The 26,270-nt window shown below is 42.2% G+C and overlaps 3 protein-coding genes across 3 annotated transcripts in view; 1 reads left to right on the forward strand and 2 right to left on the reverse strand.

Moving 5' to 3' along the window:
• kdm5a (lysine demethylase 5A) overlaps positions 1-9,770 on the reverse strand; it is a 34,478-nt gene extending 24,708 nt beyond the window's left edge. Inside the window, exons 1-8 of the mRNA XM_080537388.1 lie at positions 9,524-9,770; positions 8,445-8,522; positions 7,884-8,006; positions 7,383-7,553; positions 5,238-5,426; positions 4,294-4,372; positions 3,622-3,713; positions 3,110-3,277 (exon numbers count right to left, since the gene is read on the reverse strand). Of these exons, the coding sequence (XP_080393514.1) occupies positions 3,110-3,277; positions 3,622-3,713; positions 4,294-4,372; positions 5,238-5,426; positions 7,383-7,553; positions 7,884-8,006; positions 8,445-8,522; positions 9,524-9,670 (1,047 nt within the window). The 5' untranslated portion in view covers positions 9,671-9,770. The remainder of the gene's footprint in view (positions 1-3,109; positions 3,278-3,621; positions 3,714-4,293; positions 4,373-5,237; positions 5,427-7,382; positions 7,554-7,883; positions 8,007-8,444; positions 8,523-9,523) is intronic.
• A 1,978-nt stretch (positions 9,771-11,748) lies between these two features.
• On the reverse strand, positions 11,749-17,365 carry LOC308164622 (aldo-keto reductase family 1 member D1-like). The gene is made up of 9 exons (XM_080538693.1): positions 17,137-17,365; positions 16,485-16,652; positions 16,213-16,329; positions 16,026-16,103; positions 13,784-13,906; positions 13,386-13,495; positions 12,796-12,961; positions 12,497-12,579; positions 11,749-12,390 (listed from the first exon to the last, which is right to left on the reverse strand). Exons 1-9 carry the CDS (start codon positions 17,227-17,229, stop codon positions 12,348-12,350), a joined length of 981 nt encoding a protein of 326 aa, XP_080394819.1. The 5' UTR covers positions 17,230-17,365; the 3' UTR covers positions 11,749-12,347.
• Positions 17,366-17,779: 414 nt separating this feature from the next.
• Positions 17,780-26,270, forward strand: part of LOC308163766 (transcription intermediary factor 1-alpha-like) — a 30,606-nt gene continuing 22,115 nt past the window's right edge. Inside the window, exons 1-7 of the mRNA XM_080537954.1 lie at positions 17,780-18,500; positions 19,081-19,199; positions 22,169-22,316; positions 22,796-22,928; positions 23,887-24,003; positions 24,511-24,625; positions 24,924-25,070. Of these exons, the coding sequence (XP_080394080.1) occupies positions 18,230-18,500; positions 19,081-19,199; positions 22,169-22,316; positions 22,796-22,928; positions 23,887-24,003; positions 24,511-24,625; positions 24,924-25,070 (1,050 nt within the window). The 5' untranslated portion in view covers positions 17,780-18,229. The remainder of the gene's footprint in view (positions 18,501-19,080; positions 19,200-22,168; positions 22,317-22,795; positions 22,929-23,886; positions 24,004-24,510; positions 24,626-24,923; positions 25,071-26,270) is intronic.

Here is a 26,270-nt window from a genome sequence, read left to right on the forward strand (position 1 = left end):
CAGAAAAAATCGCAGCATTCACAACAGATGGCGCACCGGCGATGCTAGGTAAGAGGAACGGAGCCGAGGCTTTGCTGAAAGAAACGCTGAAAAACGGCAGGGTTGCTGCTGAGGGTATTTTCTCATACCATTGTATTGTGCATCAACAAGCCTTGTTTGCTAAGTTCAAATGTCTGAATGAAGTGATGGCAAATGTAATCGAATTGGTTAATTATATCAGGGCCCGTGCAAGAAACCACTTAAATGTTAAACTGCTGTGTGAGGAGTTTGACACTCACTATGGAGATTTGGTGTTACACACCGAGATCAGATGGCTGTCTAAAGGACGTATGCTTGCACATTTCATGGACCTGCTTGAACCCCTGAAATCCTTCATTGTCGGCCAAGGGGAGACTTCCCGATTTTCCTTTTTGGATGATAAAGAGTGGGGGCTGTCTGTTGCGTTCCTGTGTGACATTACGCAGCACTTGAACGAACTTAATCTCAAGATGCAGGGAAGAAACAAGACCGTGTATGAGCTCTACACGGCTGTCAAGAGTATTTTCTGACAAACTGGATGTACTCGAACGAAGTGTCCGTGGTTCTGATTACCATTTCTTCCCCACCGTGCAGAAAGTGATGGCGACGCATGCGGACGCTCTCCCGCCCTGTCAATCACAATTCTGTGACGTGCTAACTGAGCTCAAGCAAAACTACACATCAAGATTCCACGACTTCAAGGATCATAGCAATATTTTTCTACTTGTGAAAAACCCATTCCTGATTGAGGTCAGTGAAATGAAGCAAATAAGCGACCAGCTCGGACTTGTGCAGCTTCAAATGGAGTTTGTGGAGTTAAAGAGCTCAGATGAACTTCAGCGTCAGTTTCGGATTACAGATGTCGTGGACTTTTGGAAACTGGTGGGGCATCTAGCCATCTACCACATACAAGACGCATCATCTCAATGTTTCCGTCCACATACCGGTGTGAAGCAGCATTCTCTGCGCTCTCAAAAATTAAATGTCGCAACCGAAACAGATTGAGTCTGCAGCACACAACAGAGGCCCTTCGGATCGCCGTTTCCAGCGCAGAGCCCGACTTCAAATCACTTGTGCGGCAGAAGGAGTGTCAGAAATCACATTGAGTGTGAAGTAAGTACAACATTACTCTTCTGACAACCCCTGCTGTCTATAATCTGCTGTTATATGGGCAGTGATGATCAGTAAACATGCTGTCTGTTATCTGTTGTTATGGGCAGTGATGATCAGCAAACATGCTGTCTGTTATCTGTTGTTATGGGCAGTGGTGATCAGTAAACATGCTGTCTGTTATCTGTTGTTATGGGCAGTGGTGATCAGTAAACATGCTGTCTGTTATCTGTTGTTATGGGCAGTGGTGATCAGTAAACATGCTGTCTGTTATCTGTTGTTATGGGCAGTGGTGATCAGTAAACATGCTGTCTGTTATCTGTTGTTATGGGCAGTGGTGATCAGTAAACATGCTGTCTGTTATCTGTTGTTATGGGCAGTGGTGATCAGTAAACATGCTGTCTGTTATCTGTTGTTATGGGCAGTGGTGATCAGTAAACATGCTGTCTGTTATCTGTTGTTATGGGCAGTGGTGATCAGTAAACATGCTGTCTGTTATCTGTTGTTATGGGCAGTGATGATCAGCAATGTGTGTTTTGTGGTTGCAGTGAAAATAATAAATCACAGTTATTGCACTGTACATTATGCTTTTCATTCCTTAGTAACATATTACTATTATCCATATTCTCAAATGCATAATGGTTTCAGGGAGGAAAGGAGCGTTTTTGGATTGTGGCTCTTGCAAAAATATTTTTTCGTCAATGTGGCTCCTGATTAGGACAAGGTTGAGTACCACTAGGGGGTAGGAGGTAGTGTCTAGGGGGTAGAGGTAGTGTCTAGGCAAGGCAAGTTTATTTGTATAGCACATTTCATACAACAGGGGCAATTCAAAGTGTTTTACCTTTACATACATTATTAAAAAATACAGCAAGAGGAGGATAGTAAGAAAATAAAAATTACAATGAATAAAAGCAAATATAAGATGTAAATAGATAAAACATTTAATAAGACAATAGTTAATGGATACAATACATTGATAGAAGTGTTTAATCATAACTGCTGCAAAACATGAAGGTTTTTTAGCTTAGATTGAAATATTTTTTAAGGGTTTAGGCCTGTTTGATTTCTTCCAGGAGCATGCGGCAGCGTAACTGAAAGCGGGAACATGGGGTGGGAGATCTGATATGTATTTTGGTCCAAGACCATTTTGTGATTTGTATTTGATTAGAAAGACTTTGAATTCAATTCTCTGATAGACTGGTAGCCAGTGCAGGGCTCTCAGGATTGGTGTAATGTGTTAAAACGTCTTTGTTTTTGTTAGGACCCTAGCAGCGGCATTTTGGATGAGCTGCAATTTACGAACAGCTCCTTTAGATAGGCCTGTTAGTAGACCATTACAATAATCAAGTCTACTCGAAACAAATGCATGGATGAGTTTTTCATCTTGGACATGAAACCTCTCATTCTTGTTATGTTTTTCAGGTGATAGTAGGCTGATTTAGTTAGAGTTTATGTGGCTGTTGAAGTTTAGATCGGAGTCTAGAATTACACCAAGATTTCTGACCAGTTTTTTTGTTTGAAGAGAGAGAGAATCAAGTTTTGCACTGACTTTCGATCTTTTGTCAGGTGCACCGAATACAATTATCTCTGTTTTGTCCTTGTTTAGTTGGAGGAAGTTTTGTGTCATCCAGGCATTTATTTGCTCAATGCAATTACAGAGATTGTCAATGGGACTATAGTCATTCGGTGAGAGGGCTATGTAGATTTGAAGGAGGTAGGAGTAGTGTCTAGGATGTAGAGGTAGTGTCTAGGATGTAGAGGTAGTGTCTAGGATGTAGAGGTAGTGTCTAGGGGGTAGAGGTAGTGCCTAGGGGGTAGAGGTAATGTCTAGGATGTAGAGGTAGTGTCTAGGGGGTAGAGGTAGTGTCTAGGGGGTAGAGGTAGTATCTAGGGGGTAGAGGTAGTATCTAGGGAGTAGGGGGTAAGAGTAGTGGCCAAGGAAGGTTCATTACAGGGTTTGGTCATCAGTGTTTTTACGTACCTCTGCGACACACTTGGGGCAGCGCCAGTCCCCCTTGGGCACGTCCTGGAGGGGCGGGATCAGGCAGAAGGTGTGGTAGCTGTCGTCACAGCCGTCACACAGCAGGAGGCGGTCCTCCTCGTCGCCGCGGCCACACATCTGGCACATGTACATGTCAATCTGCGGGATCTACCAATCAGAACACACAACACACAAGCCACAGTGAGTACAGGCAGCTACACGGGCTAGTGTAGAGATCTGGTGGTGTGTCCCAATAGTCTCAAGTGGCCTCCTCTCCTTGTCTCCTCTTCATCATCATCATCATCATCCAGGGTGATGTTAAGAGAAGTGGACAGGTGAATGTACATGTCCAGGTATAGTTCGTCCACCATGTTGCTTCATTAACCTCTCCTGAGTGACTTCAGGTGAGTCTAAAATTAAGCAAAAGGGGACTTACTAGGAGAGGGGACCACCGTAGACTATCGGGACGCACGCCCACAGCAGAGTGCAGCGGCGGGTCGTCGGGTACTCACAAAGTTGACCTCGAGGGTCTCCTTGCGCGGCCGCATCTTAATGGCGAAGGCTTGAGCCTTGAGGTGACGCTGCTTCTTATTAAATCCGTCGTCTTCTCGTGTGGGGAAAGAAGAAAAAAAACGCTATTAATATGGCAAAGAGAGGGGGGGGGTAGCCTAGTGATTAGCGAGAGGCCGGCTAGCAATTAGAAGGTTGCTGGTTCGATCGCCGCCTCAGGAGGGAGTTTGCATGTGCCCTTAAGCAAGGCACCTAATCGGTGCCGGAGATGGCTGACTCTGTGCCTAGAGCAAAAAATCCAACAATTGACTGACAAGTTGATTGCATGGCAATATAAATCAGTATAAAAAACGAGTTTCTAAAACTGTAGAACATTTTGCAGCCTCTGAAACTAAGACTATAATAAGGGCTGAGTGTCGAGAGTCTCTTTTACGAAACATCGTTGAACGAACGGCGTTGCTTCGCTTGGCTACAGCTCTGCTTGGAGAAAAACTGTGTTTTCACAGCAGCATCAGGGGGGGTATTCCATCAACGTTGCTAAAGGAAAATCCAGGCTTGTTTTTTTTTATCCGTCTCGTGAAACTTAAATCAAAATAAACCTGGACTTTCCTTTAGCAACGTCGATGGAATACCCGTCTGTTGAGTCAAAGTGGAGTAAATGGAGTGGTCCTCACCAGCTGGCACAATCTCCAACCCCACCATCTTGGGGCCGCTGCCAAAGATCTGCAGCCTTTTCGGCTCTTTGTTTTCCCTCTGGAAGGAGACAGGAACATAACACAACATCAGGGAAAAGTCCTGAAAGATGAAAACGTCTCCAGGAAACAGTTAGATCCTGTAGGAATGACAAACACCATCCACCCCCCCTGGTGAGATCGCTGCAGCTGGAAATCTAGGACATGCTGCGGGGGGGGGGGGGGGGGGACAGAGTAATGATTTCTAGTAACTCCCTACACACCGTAATCTCCTACACACACAAGTAGTGCAGAACCTCTGGGTATCTCCATCCATACCAGCATGCTTCATTGACCATTCCATCAGTGTGATGTACTGTAAGTTATAGAAGCATGTTAAAAAACTACACACAAAAAACTACACTACCCACAGTAACATATCCTCAGGGAACTGATGAGAAATAAGCCGTGCTACTGGGAGAGATAATGCTATTACCACAGTCATGTGACCCGATGACACACAGGGTGACGGGCAGATTTACCCACAGTTCTCTGGCGAGGGAGGGAGAGAGATCTCTCGCTGATCTCTCCAAACGCACAGGCTGCAAAGGCCCCATTGTGGACAATCGCGAGACACAACCTAAATAATGAAAACTCCTAACTGCCTAACAATGTTTTTCTACAAAAATGACACCATGGCTTATTAACATATAATATGGCTGCCCGATGCAACTCTATGAAAAACTGGCTGGTCATTTTTTATCATTTATGCTACATACAGCATACCACTGTGCTACATACCACTGTACACGAAATTCCCAAGTGTGTTTACAACTGGCAAATCACAATATAAAAAAAAAAAGAAATCATGTAACATTAACACATTACATAATGCATTATATACTTTCTCCTATGCTGTAATTTCATATTTCCTCCTCGTCGCTCACCTCCGACTTCAGCCGGCGAGAGCGTCTCTCCGGGAGGGGGCGGTCCTTGTTCTGCGTGGACTCGTTCAGGCCCTCCCTGTCCCTCTCTCGTTCCTCTTCCTCGTCCTCCTCCTCTTCCTCTCCACAGTCCTCCATGCCCTCGTCCGGCTCTTCCCCGTCGTCTCCCTCCTCGTAGAGACGATGGATGCCCTACACACACACACACACACACACACACACACACACACACACACACACACACACAGTTAGACCACCTGACATCTGAGGTTAGGGTCTGAGGTGGTTGCTAGGCTTTTTGAGAGGGTTGGAATCGAGCAGACCGTAGTATAATATGCTGTGCTTTTTTCTGCTTCAGTACAGTGTGAAAAGGAGAGGGAGAGAGAGAGAGAGAGAAACACAGGAACAGGAATTGACACCAGTTGAAGAGGGGTAGCAGTGTTTCCCCTAGGTTTGCTGCCTTGGGGGGGTGGCATGGACCGTGGCATGGACCCCCCCCCCCCAGGGGTAAGACCCTGCCTCATACCAGCGTCATGTCCAGGGGTGTACTTGTACATTAAGCCGCCTCACGCTACGGAAACAGGAGATAGGCTCCTGCCCTATGGGCCATTAGGCTCCAGAACCATCGGTTCTCAAGGCTACTTACCTATGTGGTCTTGACTACCTGTCCACTTTCTCACCTGGTTCTTGCTGGTTCTTGCTTCCATCCTGCTCTCTCTCCTTATCCTCCCTATCCTCCTCTCTTCCATTTGCTGTCAACCAAAAGGTATTATACATACATGTATACACATACATAACATATTCTACACTCAAACATTAGGCTACATATTAAACAGAAACACATTCAACTTAAATGATGCAGTAGGAGAGAGGGAGGAGGCACCTGGTTGCAGCAGTGAATCACTGGGCTCTTTAAAGCAGACAAATAAACATGTTTTATGCCACTTTTAACTAAATAATAAAGTGAAACCTTACTTTAAACATGGTATGAAAAAATTGGCTACATTATCAGAAGTTGTCAAGCTGCCTTTTTCGTGCCTCCCGTCAACACACCAGGGTGATGACGCGGCAAATGTGTGGCCATGCTCGTACGACTTTCTCGTTGCACAACGCTTAAACACCGTAACTTTGTTATCGACCACACTTCCAATGACACTGTCCGTCATTGTTATAATTGACAGAGAAGCGAAAGTGCTCCCATACATGGGATTTAAATGACGAGGGAGGCATTTCGAGTTCTTCTCTGTCGCCAGCACTCGCCATGATATACTTGGGCTGCGTTCGTAAATTTGCTCTGAGAGCGCCGGAGAGCACACTGGGTCCGACGTCATAAAGGGACCAAGTAATTTGATTGGACAAGAGGCGTTCCATGAATGCTGATCAGATTCCAGAGCGAATTTACGAACGCAGCCTTGTTGTTCTGGATTTTTTTTCTCCATTATCAACCTATCATTGCGCTTTAGAGTAAAACAAAGCACGCAACTGTCGCGTCTATCTTTTCATGGCAACTCTACATTGTGATTTACAAGGGATATTAACTAATATTAAGTAATATTATTACTTGGTTACATTTTGCAATTGATCCGCGGTACACATGCGTGCCGAACCGTGGGGGGTGATCTGTACGGATCACGGATTATCCGTGATCCGTTACACCCCTAATAACGACCAATTTTAACCAACTTTCTCTGTCGGAACACTCAGCAATTATATTTGCTAACGTTTCAACTTGCTTACTTTCAATCTGCAGACATCACAGCCGGCAAAAACTCAAGCGTCTCGCGCGCACACTTGCGCAAAATCTTGTATTATTCTCCAGTGCGGCACAGCGCGAAGTGTGGAGATAGGTCTGGCTATGCAAGACTACGGCGGACTAACGTTACCAACGAGCCTATGGGCTTGCCACTCGCCAGATTCGGGTTGGGTGCGTTTAAAAAACGCTGATATTTTAGCCTGCTTGTCAGATGTTTGGTGTCTCCGTCAGTAATAATTCCTCTTTCTTGGGGGGGCGGGGGGTTCCGTTGGGAGGGCGGCCCGCCCCCCCAAGGCAATGGTAGGGGAAACACTGGGGGTAGCATCTCAAAAACATCTAAGAAGCCCAAATGTGTGTGTGTGTGTGTGTGTGTATGTACGACCAATGCTACGCACAGTGAGTGAGGCTCCAGACTGGAAGAGCTCGTAGGGGTATAGGATCCTCTCGAAGTGGGATCGCAGCAGCGAACCGGTGCCTTTCCCAGGGGGGAAACCCATCCTGCCGGCCACCTTGGACCATCTCTTCTCCTTGCACACTGTGTCAAAGCCGCCCTCAGCAGAGACAATCTGAAGGAACACAAATAAAACATTTTAAATAAAAAGGTTGTTTTTCCAAAAGAACTGATCCGTAACCAATGACACACAATATTAGCAATAGTAAAAGACAGCATAGAATGGCCAGGCGTGTGTGTGTGTGTGTGTGTGTGTGTGGAGTCCACACTGCAAGCTTAGCAGTAGATAACATCAAATCTGTCTGAATCTGGACAGGCTTGGCATTTACATCAAGCGACCCCAACCTTGTAAAACACCATACAATGTATTTTGGAATATGAACCTCCTGACATTGAATAGCACATGAATCCTGTCCAGAAGAGTTAACGGGTCAGGCCGCCTTACCTTGCTGAGTCTGTACAAGTCCAGAATCTTCCTCTCCACGTGAGGGAAGCGTAACCTGGACCCCTGCAGCTCCCAGAATTTGGCAATCTGATCTAGGAAGTTGAGCTTAACTCGAGTGAGGGCCTAGGAGTAAGGGGGGGGGGGGGGGGGGGGAATAAGTATACAGGACATACAGATGTCAGACACTGCTGTGAATTTTTCTAACACCTCAGGCCAGGCTGTGGAGTGAGTTTTCTCACGCTGTACGACCCTATGCGAGTACTGCCTCTGAGCTGAAGAACACTGCCCATGATATCATGTTAGCTACGAATGCGCTACAATGTCCACATCGTAGGGTAAAACCAATGTTTATGTCCACCCAGCCACAGACTACAAGTACATCAAAGACATAACATTAAGAACATGACAAATAACATTATGTAGCCCAATGACTCTTCTACCTCGTGGAAACGTGGGATTGTCAGTGTTATAACAGTACAATAAGTGTTATAAAAGTATAAGTAGTATAACAGTGTAATAGTAACAGTAATGTAACAGTGACAGTGTTAGGCCTGTACCTACCTCCAATTCATTGAGTCTTTGGACCCGAGGAGTAAAGCGGAAGTTGCGCACATCACAGGCAAAGGGAGGCTGCCAATCCTTCAAAAAAGACAGAAAAAACATTGGGTTATTGCAAATTAGCACATAATGATCCACACAGAACCATAACAGTACATGAAAGCAAGAGCAACATGGTACATGTCATAATAACATTAACAATGTTTTGATATATACATACATACAAACAAACATCTAAAACATGTACACAAACATCACATGCTGGTATATATTGCAGTCAGGCATCACAAAACAGTACACCCTTCATATTGTCCCGATACAAATGATTGATACTAAAATAATAAATAATAATAATAAAAAAAATAAAAAAAATAAGTGGAATTGAATAGAAATTAAATAAGTCATACTTGACGCTACAAGTGACGGTTATGTTCAAATTTCATTTCCTGGTGTGGTGTTACACAAGTCAGGCAATGCATAGAAACAATTCGATCAATCATAAAGGATGAATAGCCTAGATCTATAGATCTAGTTCCATTGCGAGCGAGTCATTCTGTGGCATAGTTCTAGGGCTCGGCCATTGACATATTGTAGGGAAGGGGGGGTCATTCAAAAATATTGATAGTTGTAAATGCCCTTTTGTTTCACAAAAGAAACATCCTCGATATGCTTCAGATCCTGATTGTAACAGAGGTGAAACATTATCCTCGATACACAATATTACACAATATTACAGGGTATCAAGGCCAAAAAGAAAACAAAAACAAAAAGAGTCGGACACGGGATTATGGAATTGAGGCCGCGGTGGTAAATTATAAAAAGGCTACTTTGTCGTTACGCCAAATAAAATAAAACATCCGAAAGCATTGCTAAGAAAATGTGGTCAACTAAAACGAAATTAGTCATGTTTGACCTCCACAAGTGAAAAATCCAACGAGTAAGACGTTACCTAACGCAAATGTAACGTAGGCCGAAAATACCATAAATAGATGACAACAGGGGCAAAAGACAATCAATGCAGACGCAAATCTGTAAATGGAAGCAATGTGTTATGTTTTCCAAATTGTATACAGTGAGGTTACCTCTGGGGGTCGAATTTTGCAGATGCCAGTTTTCTCTGCGATGGGTCGAATCTTGTTTATAAATCCTAATGGATCCGAAAAATCTTCCCAACTCGGCTCAAAAACGGGGCACTCGGGAGGGGGTACGAATTCAGCAAACACAGACATAATGACGAATCACAAGTGTTCAATGTTCTTAAAAAGGAAAGACTTGTTAAAAAGGTAATGTGCTGGGATCATCAGTGAATGACATCAAGTTAGTTCTCAATTAATCGCAGAAATTGTTGCTTTGGGAAGTTCTCCTTCATATTCATGACTGATCAAAATCTCCCGAAAAATAATTTCAGAGAAAGACAATGTCTTCATATGATATGGCAACAGCGGTGCAACATGACAATATTTTGACAGAACTGTAGAGCTCAAAATAATGTCCAGTCCGTTTCCATCCTAAGGAAACTGCGGGCCGCAGGGAGTCTGACACCCCCACCACTCCCCTGCGCAGGGCCGGAGAGGAGAGGAGAGGAGAGGAGGGCTACCTGGGGCGAACAACAAGATCACTCCAAATCGCCATCACTCCCCATTAAAACGGGCTTGTAAGATATCGCAAAAAAATCCCAAAAATTATCCACGGAAAGTGGAAATCATACTTCCTCGCTAATCCATATTCGTCGAATAAACATATTTCCGAAATTTGCCGAAAACACTTTGGGAATATCCACTTGACTTGGATCTCTACGTGCCAGAATAATGCATTATTTCACCATGCGTTGGGAAAAAGTGTCCATATAAAGTTGTGCCTGCGAGGTTATCTAATCCAAATGACGTGCTCTTGTCTTGAGTAGTTTTTTTTTGTTTAGATGCAAGCTGAAGCTAAACGAGCCATTCAGTCGATTCACTCAGTCGATTCAGTCCTATGTCTGACCGACAACATTGAACCCAGTCAGCTCAGCCCAGCGCACAGTGTTGATCAACCCGTGTCCACGGGGACTCATTCATCTAAGGAGACGTTAGCTGGCTAGTCAGCGAGCGATTTCCTTGGAGTTGGATGGGCGATATTTCCCAAAGTAGTAGACGTTGTTCGCTCCGCAATCAACCAGACGCCAAGATCATTTAATCCATTCCGACGCATCCAATTGTTCCACTTCGTATGCCTGGAGTACTTTTCTTGCCGTTGCGTTAGAAACGGCTATAGCTAGCTGCTTCCTAGCGGTCTGTCTAGCTTAGCTACGACATGCTACGAGGAGAGCTTGTCGCTAGCTTAGCTTAGGTGGCGAAGAACTTTGCGTTCAATCTTCAGCCAAGTTTCCCCACAGCTCTGTAACAATAGCGGTCCGATCAGGATACAAAATGTATTGTAAAATCGTACAATAGTGTCCTATGTTTCCCAATACTTTAGGATCGTCAAATAACGTTGATATTTGAATATCCTCCTTTCATTTTTAGCAACGGCCGCGTCACGACTATGTAATAACAATGTACCCTTCCGCTCGTTGACGCAAACTAGAGCCCTATTTCAGGGTGATCATTTCTGGATAAACAGCCATTATTCTAAGATTAAATGTTCCCAGTTCTGTACTTTGACGTTGTTAATAGATTAAGCATGCTTTTGAAAGATACTTAGCTCAAGGATGAGAAGAAATTGTAAACCGTTTAATATAAGGTCAAAGGTAACCCTTCCTGAAAGAAGATCAGGCACTTTTTTTTTTAATATGCGTAGGAATCTAGCTGCTGTTTGCTTGGCTTCTTCATATTTGTGAAATGTAGCTTCCGTCACAATTGTTGTGTTTTGATATTATCACAAGTTTGATATTATTTTGATATTATTATTATTTATTTATTATGATTATTATTTATTTGATATTATCTCGAGCTAAACGTCTGCTCCACATAAAGCTTTGAGATTATTTATGTAACCTGCGGGAGTAGCTGTGGCTCGACTAACTGGCATATCGAGCCACAGCTACTCCCGCAGGTTACATAAATAATCTCAAAGCTTTACTTTTGTATTGTATAAAACACAGGACTAGAAACTGCTCTTCTGTCTCGCAACTGTAACAATACTTGACTGTAATTAGTATTTATAACATATTTACGTTTCCCGAAGATCAACAGACTAGTAACAGATAAAATTCACCTAAATTCCTGCCCCTCATAAATTGGATGGTAGTAGTCCGACCTCTAGTGGACACTTCCAATATTGCAAACATGCAAAAACAAGTGAAATGTAATAGAGAAGCATGGTGTAATCATCTTTATTTGAGCACGTATAAGTAGCACCTTGAGGAGTATACTGCTGCGGCTTGCAGCAGGCTGGTTGCAGTGACTTGATGATAATGAGACAGGCTGTGATACTGTAGCTCTGCTGCAGGCCAGTGGCTGATGTATTGGTGATGAGGGTCTTGGAGCAGTGGGCCAGTCCAGATGTGTGCTGCTGTGTGACTTCTCTGGCTGTAGCTGGGCATTCCTAGCTGCTGATGCTGCTTGTGGACTTGTCTCAGCCAAAGACTAGACATATCGCAAATTAGCATTTTCCCTGGAGAATCATGTTCGATTCTTCTGAAAGGTCTTGACAACATTGTAAAGTGACGGTAGCCCAACAATAGTTATATGTTTCTTTATTGTTCTCTATTTTCTCTACAGTTTCTCTATGGTAAATATTTTTTTCAAAGTAGGCCTAATTCTTCCTTCTAGCATTGTGACTGCCAATGGCCTGGTCCTAGCACAGATGAGTTGTTCTTATGATGACTGATGTATAGATGATTTACTTAGACAAATGTACTTTGGATAAAGGTGTCAGCTAAATGTCTAAAATGTAAATGAGTATACAGTTAGAGTTGGTGAGGGTCTAGTAATCATCATGGAATGGGTACTCTGGATGGTCACTCCACCTGTTGAATAAGAATATTGTTAGATCAATAATATCTGGAAGACTATGCAGTATTTAATATAAAACAGTGTTGCTGTGCAATCAGCAAAAGTCCTCTGTATACTGACATGAGAAGCTCCACGAATCGAACGTTCTTGTTTAGTCCCTCAATCTCCTTCATTTCAGTCTCAGAAAGGGAGAAGTCAAATATCTGCCAGAGGTGAGAGTATAGGAGAAACAAAGGATCCATTGTAAGCCTCTTGTTGTGCTTTGACAGATGTACAGTTGATACTTGATACTCGAGTGAACTACATTACTGTATAGATTGTACATATCTCAAAACACAAATAGTTCATCCTCCGAATTTTGCCACAGTTTATACATGACTACAGTCCAATGCATGTCCACTGCATAGCTTGACACAGACCTGAAAGTTCTCCTTTATGCGTTGGGGACTGAAGCTCTTAGGAATGACCACAACACCTCTCTGGGCATTGAATCGCAAGGCTACTTGAGCGGTACTCTTCTTGTACCTTTTGGCGATGGAAACCAAGAGCTCATCCTCTAACAAGGGGGGGCATGTCAGATTCACCCTGTTGAATTGGATGAAAATTATTTGTAGATGAACTGATGGTCATATGGGGTAGTGGTGGCCTAGTGGATATTGAGTTGGACTGGTGATCAGACGGTCATGAGTTCAAATTCCACCTGGGAACACCACTACTAGTGTTCCCTTGAGTAAGGCATTTAGCCCTAAATTACTCCAGGGAGACTGTCCCTGTAATCTCTAAGTGTAAGTTGCTTTGAATAGAAGCGTCTGCTAAATGGTTACAATGTAAATCTGCACACTGTAATGATCTATAGTCTATAGCCTGAATTGAATCCATGGAAGAATCCATTAGTTAGGCTATATGAGTTTTTAACTATGACTAGACTTGTTCTCATTCAAACAATAAGTGTTGTGTGATAGTTTCCCTCCTGTTCTCCATTAGTCTAAGAGTATCAAGAACGCTATACCAGGATGCATCTCTCGATGTTCCTATGGGACTGTATCCAACAATGACAATGTCATTCTGTCGACAGTATTCAAGCAACTTCGGCTGAGTGAAATATGGATGACATTCAACCTGTGTTGAGAGAAGGAAAAAAGTACATGAATACAAAGCTGTCCATTTCTCTTTGCTTCTAACACATACTTGAAAGTGATGCTTTTTTTTATTACTGAAATTCATAAATAGTCTACCTATTAGGCATAGAGTATAATATAGCTGGTTGGTGTAGCTACAAGTCAAGGTTGACATGGATAGTTGACTTGTAGCTACACCAAGTCTTTTTATTTTTTTATTTGCAAGAGCAGAGGACAATTGTAAGCAGGGTTAATACTATACTATATTATATTATAATATATTATTTACCTGATTTGAGACAGGTCTGTGTTTCAGGCCAGGCTTTTTCAGGATCTGTTCTAGCTGTCTCTTGTTGAAGTTAGATACTCCAAGAGATTTGGTTAGCCCGGCATCTTTGCAAGCCTCCAAAGCCTGTTTTGTGTTAGACAAGAAGAAACATCAACTCAAAGCACACACACTGTGACAAACACATCAAATTCATGACAACGTCGGGAAAAGAAAACAATTAAAAAAACTGACAAAGGTCAGGAAATAGACTTTAGCCTTCACAGCGAAGCAAACGGAGGTCAATTGATCTTATCACCCTTTATGAGTTTGGCCGTGACTTGAACGATGAATTCTGATGATGAAACATGAAACAAGGTAGAGTCATGTGAAAGAATTAGGACACCTCATGAGATATAGTTCTTTTTAAGACATATGGACATAACAATATTTGATCTTCTTTCAAAACAATCTAACAATAAATGAACAAAGATGCCAATTCCTACTGAGGAAAAAGTTAGGACACATTATGCCTTAATAGCTGGTATTGCCCCCTTTGGCTGAAATAACCTAAATTCAACGTTTCCTATAACTGTCTACCAGTCTCTGACATCAACTGGGAGAACGTTTTTCCCACTCCTCCATGCAGAATTCTTTCAGCTGTGTGATGTTTGAGGGATGTCTTGCATGCACAGCCCAATTCAAATCACCCCACAGCATCTCAATAGGATTGAAATCCAGGCTTTGACTTGGTCATTCTATCATTTAAAACTATCATTTGTCCCATTCTCCATTAAACTAATCAATTCGCTCAAGCAGAAACGATGATTAGGACATGATCACCAGCACCTGCACTTTATCTTAGACACCACTTGAAGGGCCATGTGCAATATTCGAAAACACCACTTGAAGGGTTATGTGCAATATATATTTATACCAAATGATGCCATGTCCAGGTGGAAACCGCTGCCAATGTCACTCAATGTTTGTTGCTGTCCTGTTGTTTACTTTGTCTACTGTATGTATCGTCTCTGTTGCTCTTGAAGCATGAAAGTACCATGCCCAAGACAAATTTCCCCTCGGGGACAATAAAGTATAATCAATCAATCAATCAATCAATCAATCAATCAATTCCAGAACTCTCCATTTCTTTCTTTTGAGACATTCCTTGGTGGATTTATTGAAATGTTTTGGGTCACTTTCATGTTGCATGGTCCACATCTGCTTCAGCTTCAATTTTTGGACAGATGGTCTCACATTTCCCTCAAGCACCCTCTGATACGATAAAGAATTCATAGTGGATTCTATAATGGTGAGCTGGCCAAGCCCTGCTGCAACAAAGCTGTCCCAAACCATGACGTTTCCACCCCCATGCTTCGCAGTTGGTATGAGGTTCTTGTGCTCAAATGGTTTGCGCCAAACATAAACTTTGAATTCATCTGTCCCAAGCACATTGTTTCAGAAGTCCTAATTTTGTCTAGATGTTCTCTGGCCAACTTTAGTTTTGCCCTGATAGGCTTTTTTTACAGCAAGGGTTTCCTCCTTGCACTCCTATGAAAATCAAACGTGTGCAGTCTCTTACTTTAACATCAACTGTGGCAAGAGCTACCTGTAGGTCCCATGATTACATTTTCAGATGTTTGAAGACTTCTTTAATCATCTTGTGGTCTGCTGCTCTTGGGCTGAACTTGCTAGGTCAGCCTGACCTGACCATGTTGACAGTTGTTTTAAATGTTCTCCACTTGGCTCTAATTTGGCATTCTAATTGTTTGGAGATCTTTTAAAATCCCTTCCCACACACATACACATCTACAACCTTCTTTCTGAAGACCTCAGAGAGCTTTTTTGATCTTTGATCATAGTGATACCACTTACTACAACAATCAAGAACTAAATGTCTGAGGTTTAAATAAGACAGGCTCCTCCAAAATACTAAAAGAAATGTTTTCAGTTTTAGTTGTTTAGTTATATTACCTCTATCTCTCAATATTGTTCAAATGAAGATCAAATGTCCATATGTTTAAATATGTTAATATGCAAACGGTTTCATCATGGGGTGTCCTATCTTTTTCACAAGACTGTATATCAGTGATAGCGATGATGAACTATTGAACTACTGAACTATTGCCCCCCCCCCCCCCCCCCCCACACACACACACACACATGACTATGACTATGACTCTCAGTACCCCCCCCGCCACCTTGGGATACTAAGGACTATACTTGATACCATCACTCTATTGCACTACTGATCAACTTGGCATACCTCCCATGTGGCACAGAGGTCTGTCTTGTGGTAGATGTACTTCCCATCTTCATCCTTGGGGTAGAATGTGTCTCCTGGCTACAGGATATGATCAACGTAATACACAGTACATGGTAAACAATGGCAGATACTGTTAGCTCTGTCATAACCGTTTCTTTTTCACCTTTCAATAAGAACACGGCTTTACCTTGAATGCAGTGGGAAGTTCAACAATGTAAAGGTCCACATAGTCAAGTTGTAAGGCCTGTAAGGTTCTCTCTAGAGCAGGTCTGACCAGCTCTGGAGGATGGAAGGTATTCCAAAGCTGCAGAGATTAAAATAATACAAAAACAATCTAGGCTGTGGTTTCAAATGGATGTTCAAACACTGACCTATTTAATTATATTGTCATTGTACATTGTACCAGTAGAACAAATGTGTCTGTCTCCCAAAAAAGGACACACGCACACACATACACACCTTTCCACAGTAGAAAATATCCTCTCTCTTCACAGTTCCATCTGCAATCTTCTCTCGAATAGCCTGCCCCACTTCGTGTTCATTGAAATACACCAAAGCGCCATCAATGTGTCTGTATCCAACTTCAATAGCGAGCTTCACTGCCTCACATGACGTTCCTTTGGCAGTCTAACAAAAAACACAATAAGTACTTAATAAATACTGGATACAGTTAAACTAAAATACTTGCACAAATTGTAGAAAACATTATTATTATTAAAAAATAAAATAAAGTAATGCACATACACTTATTTAGTAAGATATTTGATAGTCTTTGTTTGTTATCTGCTTGAGTTATTCTACTGTAAATCACAGAGGTTGTAGTTGATAATGCCTAAATAAAGAGTGTGCTACTGATAAATGGAAGAGGGTGCTGTAATATTAAAATGGTAATGCAACTCATTTCATATCAAAACCAGTGACTTTTGACCATCTCTTTTATTTCCTGGGTCACTATAACCCTAACTCCGATTTGATTAAGCTGCCATAACAGTAAAGTTGGCAAAACTTTTGGTTAGCATGTCAGTCTGTATATTTTAGATATGCATGTATATCGTTGAATACATATCTGCAGGACCCTGACATTGATACAAAAACATGCTAATAGGCTTACCGTGCGGGGATCCCCGTAGGTCCCAATTCCCATTAAAGGCATTGTGTTGCCATCACTAAGGGGGGTGGAATGTTTCTCAGCTGTCAACTCCATTCTTCACAATATGTGGGAAAAGCTTTGCTTTCACGTTCCTAAATATAGCCAGATAGAAGAGAGGGCAAAGACACCTATGCAAAATGCAGTTTGTTCTGTTCCGATCTCAAGGCCAAATGCGTTGTATTCCATACAATTGCTGTCGCTGACAAAGTTAATGGGTAATGTATTGTATCCCGCACAGCTACCTTTGGTCCAAGCCCAAAGTGTCCATAAACTCCTCTTATGACTTTCTGGTATTTGCTGGGAGTGACTTCTCGGTAGGGAGGATTCAGGATTCATCTTTTTATTTATTTATTTTATTATTTTTAAAAAATAATACACAAGTATTTTTTAAATCTATCTATTCTATTCTACCATTTCTCCCGCTATGTCGCATACCCTGAAACAATCAGAAACGCCTTTCTGAAAACAAATCTTGTTTGGTCTTACCTTGTTGCTGTACCGTATATACCGCAATGCTGTCTGGGTAATGTGTGTGTTTTGGCAAAAGAATGCATAGATGGTGGCCTTTTACACAGACAGACCAATATTGAGGTTGGTAGTACAGTGTGTCCATTATGACTTACTACTACGTGAATAGTAACATCGTTCACTTTAGGTGACACTATAGCCAATTTATTCGACGTCTTCCGAAATTCGCGTTCTCCTTTTGTAGCAAATGTGTCAAGCCAAGTTAGCCAGCGGGGAGAGTTCAACAGCAACACTCCAATGAATGCTTGTGGACCTTAGCTAACTAGCTAGCTGATGCTACCCAACTTAGCTATTATGATAGCACGTACGCTCTTTTCCTCAGGTAGAACTATGTAGCTATGCACTGTACCATGAATATTCTGTCTGTGTTTTTGGGCCATCTGATATCGTGAGTTAGTTGGCTATAGACTGTTAGACAAGACTCCGTATAGATAGTCTGCTGCTATAGCGTGGCTGAGTCTGTTGTCCACATTTACACTCTCTGAAACACTTAAGTCCAGTTAAATAAGCACATTAACTGAGGAAAATGGAGGAAAGTCCAGAAAACCTAGACGACGACATTGTTATTATAGTGGAGAACGAGGCGGAGAGCCTGCCTGCGGAGGAGGAGCGAGCCAAGCAGCAGGCTACTCTGGGGCTCATGGACAGTTGCCCCGTCTGCAAGTTGAATTTCCACAACCGAGAGCCGAAACTTCTGCCATGTCTCCACTCTTTCTGCAAGAAGTGTCTGCCACCCCCTTCCAGAAACACCGACCCGAGGCGCGACCCGCAACTTCCAGTGGACACCACGAAATCACGTGAGAGACGTCTGTTTGTTTACATTGTGGCATCTGGACTCAATAACCCTTCATATTCCCTATTATTGACGCTATTGTATATAGCTATTGTTGATTATTGACTGTTGTTCATATCCTGCGTATTCTATGATTGATTTTGTATTTCTGCTGCAATGCCAATGTCTAATGAACCCGAACCCAAGAATTCTACTCTTTGTATTTGTACATGGATGTAATAAAAGCAATTCTGATCTGATTCTGATCTGGTTCATAGTTGTAGAGACAATAAATGCAGGATTATTGGCCTCAGGAATTGTAGGGCCTAATAGCTTGGCAGTTCCATGCGAACTTGGCTATAATCTAGCTATATATTGTTAACACCAAAGCATATCTTAATATTAATAATTTGACTCACAAGTCATTGACATAGTGATATACTGTCAACTGTCATGATGCATGGCAGGTCCCTAGACCTATACATTTAAATGTGTCATTATAACAGGGTACTTACTTGATGACAATGCAATAACAGTGGTATCGTCATAGGTTACGTTCTGAGAGAAATGACTGAATGTGTGTTTTCTTTCATGTCCTCTCCTAGTCAATGCGATCCGCTGCCCAGTTTGCAGACAAGAATGTTGGGAGGTAGAGGTGCTGGACAACTTCTTTGTGAAGGACTCGGTGGAGGTGCCGAGCAGTACAGTGGAGAAGACCAGTCAGGTGGGTTACCTCTCTTCACCAGAATATACTGTGATATCGTCGGTTCATTGGATCACAGTGGTTCATTAGAACCCGACAGATGTGTCAGAGTACCGATATTGGCCTTTTACAGAAATATCTGTATCGGCCCATATTCCTCCAGAAATGCCCTGATTAAGCACCAAAGATGTGTGTCAGCCACACGTTCTGAGATGATAGGATATCAGTAGTAGGGTTTTAAAACTATAAAATGTAGGCTAACTCGGTTACAGCCCTGGCTATTAGGCTACTAATCTAGAATCAACGCAAATTAACTGTTGAGGAACAAGATAAGGCTGAAAGCCTGTCATGATAACATTGGTCTTCATTGTCAGGCACATGGGTCGGCGCTTCTTGAGTATATGAAATTGAATTGCCTGACCTAGTTTATGATCTGGGTGAGGTAAGCTTTTACCAGGCCACTTGTCTTTTCATTTGCACTTTTATCGTATTGCGTAGCTATGGGAAGGTATGTCTGTGCATTAGGGATGGACGGTTTCCAATTATTGAAACCGAAAAACCGTCAAAGACTAAAACCGGGGTTTTCCGGTTAACGGAAAAAAAAGGGGAAAAAAAGAGCGCCAATTTCAAATAATTGAGCCCTACTGCTACACTACACTCATGTCGAACACCATTAAAACACCGTAAGCACAGTCGCAACACATTTAGGCTACTTAGTTTCACAAATATAAGTGGAAAGGCAGACTTTTGTAAGCTACACCATACATGAAAACACATGAACACTTAACACACCAGCTCCGCTGATCCAGGGTGCACGCCTGCACGGAAGATCATCTCTTGGAACAGCGTCTTCATTGAATGAACTGCTTTCTCAATATCTTGGTTCTTAGACAAAGTTTCAGCTGCTGCTCAATGTATTTAAATATTTGAATACTGCTCAATAATCACTGAAATATTAGACTTAGAATTATGCAGTGAACATACTTAAAGCTTTTCATAAAAACCACATGCCGCGAGACTGACTCGTCCTGAACTGTCGTAAGTCAATCAACAAAGAATGCCCCATCAAAATAAAAGTGCCCATGGTAGAGCTGTCAAAATAGAGCTTTCAAAATAAATGTACTAATACAGATAGAGATAAATACAGAACTACCTTTGCGTCACTAAGTGACCGCGTATCTTCTGAGACGTTCTGTCATCACTTTCAGTAGCGCCTCCACACACAGTGGCGCTGTGCACAAACACTCTTGATCCGTATAGCTCTTGTTTTATTATATTGTGGTTAAGTAAATACTGCACTTGGAGTTACATTCAATGCATGATTTGTGCTATAGAACATAAATAAAGTTTGATTGATTGATATCAAATCAAATCACATTTTATTTCTATAGCGCATTTCTCACAAAAGTGACCCAATGCGCTTTACAGAGAGCAGCGAAAATGATCTTATTAAATGTAAGCGAGTAATTGTAAAAAAACTTTCCTATCTACCAATAACTGAAGGCAACTATCTTTCCCATAGAGTGATTCGTTACCCTTAAATATAATCCCAATTAGATATTAATCCTCAGTTATTCTTCACAACTGACCAAACCTCTCACTCATTGCGCGGCAGATTCAGACTGTATCATTGTTATTTTCACACACGACAAACATGTGACATGTTCCAGTTTTATTCTTTGAACAACATAGAATATACAATAGAATAGAAAAAAAAAATGAAAAAAAAATGATACATCCGGTTTCAGACGGTTTTGATAAAAAACTGTTTCTATTTTTATAAACCCCGGTTTTCGGTATAACCGAAAAACCGTCCATCCCTACTGTGCATGCACGTGTGGTGGGCAAACAACCTGGCTACCGCAGTCTATTCTAGATGCAACCGAAGCAGAACCTCCTATGAAAGGCAAGCTTATTGAAAAACTGTGTTGTCTCAATAATTTCCTGGACGCAAGTGTTGCTATCGATTCTTTTGCCTCCCTCTCAATGTTGATGGCGCCAGCCTGTGGCTGGAGTAAACCATTATTGGAGATAACAGTGGTTGGCAACAATAGAGTGCAGGAGGTATTCTAACAGTGTGTTTTAAGACATTTGCATTTCACAGTGTGTAAAAACAGTGTTTTTGGGCCTGTTTCACAGACATGGCTTAAGACTAGTCCAGGATGAAGTCACACTTGCCATGGAAAATCTACATTAAGGATGCCTTTTTTTTATTTATTTTTATTAGATTTAGATACACAACATAACACTACATGTTATATTAATGCACTTACTGTAACGCCAAAGCAAATTCCTATATGTGTATGCATAATGGCAATAAACGTTATCTGAATCTGAATATATACATACATATACACAACATTTTAAAAAAGATAAAAGAAAAAAGAAATGGGGGTCAATATGCACCTTTCGCAAGCTCATCAGTCAGCACAACACACTAATCTATACACAGACTCGCAACGTCACGTGGCAGGTGGTCAAATAAGGGTTTCCATATTCTAATAAAGAGCTGTTCGTTGCCCTTTACTCTAGCACTCAGTCTTTCCATCGGTAAGATTTTGAAGATCTCACGATACCATTGAGTGATTGTTGGGGGCTTTTCCATAATCCAGTTGAATAGAATAGGATGCCTTTTAGTTAAGTTTGTTCTCTGTTGGTCCTGTTTGGACTTGTGATATATTGTGAAAAACAAAATTAAAAAACCTTGATAAAAAAGGAGGCCTTTTAGTCTAGCATTAGGCTTAATCTGCATCAATGAAACCAGCCCTGTGAATTAAATACAGGCCTAATTGAATATACTGTAATTCCTGTTAATCCTGTGCTAATAAGGAATTCTGTTTTTCATTTCACCACAAAAAAGAAAAACGGCAATATATCGGGTATCGTTGAAACCCCCCCCCTCCCCCCGTAAAAACGGCATCGGACCCAAACGTCCAGTATTGGTCAGGCTCTGATGTTCATACAGGCAACTGTTTCTCTCCCGTTCCCAGGTGTGTATGAGCTGTGAGGACAACACAGAGGTGACAGGGTTCTGTGTGGAGTGTGTGGAGTTCCTCTGTGTGACGTGCATCGAGGCCCACCAGAGGGTGAAGTTCACCAGGGATCACACCATACGCCAGAAGGAGGAGATGTCCCCAGGTACATCTCTCAAAACATATATTCCTTCCTACATAGATACACATCTATGTGACTAACAGATGCATTTATTTACATCCTAGTCAAATGTCAATGGAGTTTTCTCACTTATATTTCACACACGGTAAACGGACTGACATATAGCGCCTTATTCCAAAGCGCTTTACAATGCCCAAGGACACCTCGACCACTGATCTGCCGACCTTGCGATCATTAGACGCCGGCTCTACATCCTGCGCCACATTTCGCACTTACAAGTCATTTCACACTTACAAGTCATTTCACACTTACCTTTTTGCATTAGCAGTCTGAGTTGCAAATGTTGTGTCTGTGTTACTACGGTGCAGTAGTACATTAATTCAAACAAACAGTTCATGGGTTGTTTTCATGGATCATCTTTTACTGAATGATTCTTTGTTGGTGATGACGTGGTGCCAGTTTCCCTTTGTGTTGGCTAAACTCCCCCCTGTATCTGTCTCCAGAGGCTGTAGGCGCGTCCACACAGAAGCCAGTCTTCTGTGACGTCCACAAGCAGGAGCCTCTGAAGCTGTTCTGCGAGACCTGTGACCGTCTCACCTGTCGAGACTGTCAGCTGCTCAAGCACAAGGACCACAAGTAACTGTATTTTTTTATTTAGCCTTTATTTAACCAGGGTCGGTCCCATTGAGACACAATGGTCTCTTTTTCAAGGGAAGCCTGGCCAAGACAGCAGCTCAACATCAAGTTTCAACAGCCAAAACAAACAGCACAATTACACAATAAAACAACACCAGATCAACAACAAAAAATACACTAAATACAATTTGATCAGAGCAATAGGATAAAACAATGGGACTTTCATCTAAAATATTAAATATAAAACGGGAGCAAGAACGATATGAATAAATAGAATAAAATAATGGGACTTTCATACAAAACAGGGGCAAGAACGATACGAGGCTGATTCCAAGTTACTCACAAGGTTTTTAAATGTTCCAAGAGAAATTAGTTCTTTCAAGTTTAGAGTGCTCTGTAATGAATACTGTTGACTGTTTACCACAGCTACAGTACCACTGATGGGCTGCGTCCCAATTCTCCATCCTCTCCCCCTGAAGTGTTTCCACCGTGTCTTTTTTACCAGGGCATTGTATTGTAAGTGCCAATGGCCCTTGGTTTTGTCATAGGTTACTTTTTCTTATGATGTCTGATGGATAGATGATTCACTTACTAATGTATTTGTTGTAAGTCGCTTTGGATAAAGGCGTCTGCCAAATGTCCAAAATGTAAATGTAAGGTCTACGCTATGGGGAAAAGTGGTGAATTGGGAAGCGGAAACTGTCAAAGGAGTTGGCTAAAGCACAGAATGTTCTGGAGGCTGGCAAGAGAGTATGGTGACATCAACTCACCAGCTGCCAAATAATTCCGCAACACTCGCCACCTAGAATGAGTGTTTTATGTGGTATTTACGCTATCAACAATCATTTGATTGGCTACAAAAAGAAGCATCAGAATGTATACGTGTTTTTGCTGATTTTTGGTTCACCCAATCTCGTCACTAAATGAGTTAAGGCTCTCTGCTTCTCTTCTCTTCCAGTTACCAGTTTCTGGAAGATGCTTACAGGAACCACAGAGAGCACCTGGAGAACATGACCCGTCAGCTACAGGAGAAGAGGAAGGCCATTGAGGAGGTGTCTAATTGCATCAACAGCGGGTAATGGATATGAGAACACAACAAAGCCAGCTGACAAATCGTCTCATGAGGGACAGACGTTGCCTCCCACGAATAGCATGCTCCCGGGATACCGTCTGAGGGGCTGCATTGTCTTACGTCGTTCTATAGACAGATGGAAGGCACATGCACACGTGGGAAATCCCCTTTCATCTAATCTGCCAATTGTTCTTTGTCTTCTGAATCTGGTTGTGCCTTATCGTCAACACCCCCCCCCCCCCCCCCGACACAAAAATCAAGTAGTTAACTTCTAGAGGCTGAATGCCACCTACCCACATTTGTGATTTGTCGGTAGAGGTGTCTATCTGTCCCCAGAAGACTTTTTTCTCAAAGTTCTGGCAGCTTAACTAAAGTGCCATGAAAAAAGCATTACGTTATTATGGCTATGCATTCAGCCAATAGAATGATTTGACAATAAGCAACTCATTCATGACTTTTCCCTTCTTCTCTACCCCCCCCACCCCCTCGCTCCATCTCTACCTTTTTCAGACTGCAGCAAGTCGACGAAAACCGAAAGTCTGTCACCAATGAAATCAAGAAGTCAATTTGCAATCTGATCATGGAGATCAACAGAAAGGGAAAGATCTTGGTCAATCAACTCGAGGTACACTTGTAAACAAACAATTAAACCACAGAATTGATACTGGGTTCTAAGTCTACAGATGTACACTTGTAAACAAACATTTAAACCACAAAATGTATACTGGGTTCTAAGACTACAGACGTACATTTGTAAACAAACAATGAAATTATCTGTTGAAGTACAATGAAGTATGCTGTTGGTTGTGTCCTCCCACAACATTGGTGCCTGGTTCTAAATCTGTGCACGTACTGTACAATTGTAAACAAACAATTCAATGATCGATGAAACAATTCAATGACCTGTCAAGGATCCTTCGCAGGCTCTGACCAAGGACCATGAGGTCGGACTGAAGAAACAACAGGAGGATGTCAGCCACCTATCCAGGCACCTGGACCATGTGATCAACTTCACCAAGTGGGCCACAGCCAGCCACAGTGGCACTGCCCTCCTCTACTGCAAGAGACTGGTGGGTACCATGAGAGGGATGACTGTTGAGAGAGAAAAAAAATCTTCCTTCTTCCAGCACGACGACTGCCAATGGCTCCAGGCCTGAGCATAGATTACTTTTTTCCTGCTCTGACTGACGGATAGATGATTCACTTACTTAGTCAAATGTATTTGTTGTGACTTCCGGTAATGGCGGCGTGCTGAGAAGACTGGTTTTCTCACCTCCACTAAAATCTTCAAACAAATTCTGTTACAAACCTAGCGTAAAAGATGTCGTCTATACAAGGGAAACCGAGTACCCGAAAGAACCCACAAGTACAATCTAAAATTATGGACTTCAGCTCTCCTAAAAACAAGGACGATGCAGTGTTTCCTCCAGGATTTATTCCAATGGTGGCGGATGGCCCTGACCGCGCGCTACGATTTTTTTTCCCGCGTGCACGCGCATGAAACGTGCACGCGTTTTTTTTTTTTTTTTTTTTTTTTTCTTTCCTAACACCAGGGGAGCCACCCCTCCTAAATTTCGTTGTTTGGTACCTGTACTGTAGCAATGACAATAAAGTCCATTCATTCATTCATTCATTCAAACAACGATCTAATCACAGCCAAAACTAGAGGATGGCCCCCAAAAAATATATGAATATCAAATGACAAAGCTAAACGTTTAATGAAGGACATGAACGATTGTCAACAACACACTCAAGCAGTAAATAGGACAGTCTAAACAACTTGGGTACTACGCAATCAACTGCGGACGGAACAATACTCTCAACCTATAGTTCCGTGCGTGAATTATGTCAACCCACCACATTACAGAAGTAAAATCACAGTCAGATGGAGCATTCGGTAAACAGCTGAGTATCAGCTGAGTTAAAGAAAACAAACTCTTACCTTTGATGAGACCCACATGAGCCCTGTTTTCCCGTACTTCTCCCGTGTGTCTCTGAAGGTCCAAATGTTCCCTGAATTTTAGCTGCATGTTTTTCCAGCATGTAATTCCGTTGTCAATAAAAAAAATCGTCTCCCCTTCTTTTCCCCTTGACAATACTGTGTCGTTGCTAAAGTGACGGCACATAAGAATCGTTTTTTGACTTGCTAATGTCTGCTAATGTAGCACTTGAAACTGGCGCCGTTCTCTGGACTGCAGCTGCTCCCGCGTTAGCATTAGCATCCATCTTTTCTTCTCCCTTCTCACCGTCACGAGCTCAAATGACACTTG

Source organism: Nansenia antarctica (assembly GCF_963989245.1).
Source record: "Nansenia antarctica genome assembly, chromosome: 8".
In the NCBI taxonomy this organism is placed as follows: Eukaryota; Metazoa; Chordata; class Actinopteri; order Argentiniformes; family Microstomatidae; genus Nansenia; species Nansenia antarctica.

Bases quoted from the DNA above. Each gene is read 5' to 3' on its own strand.
- LOC308164622 (XM_080538693.1), bottom strand. From the start codon at position 17,229: ATGGAGTTGACAGCTGAGAAACATTCCACCCCCCTTAGTGATGGCAAC. The intron at 16,330-16,484 runs GTGTGTATGTGT...TAATCTCTGCAG, and splicing joins ATATTTTCTACTGTGGAAAG to CTTTGGAATACCTTCCATCC. The intron at 13,496-13,783 runs GTAAATAATATA...CTCTCAACACAG, and splicing joins ACAGACCTGTCTCAAATCAG to GTTGAATGTCATCCATATTT.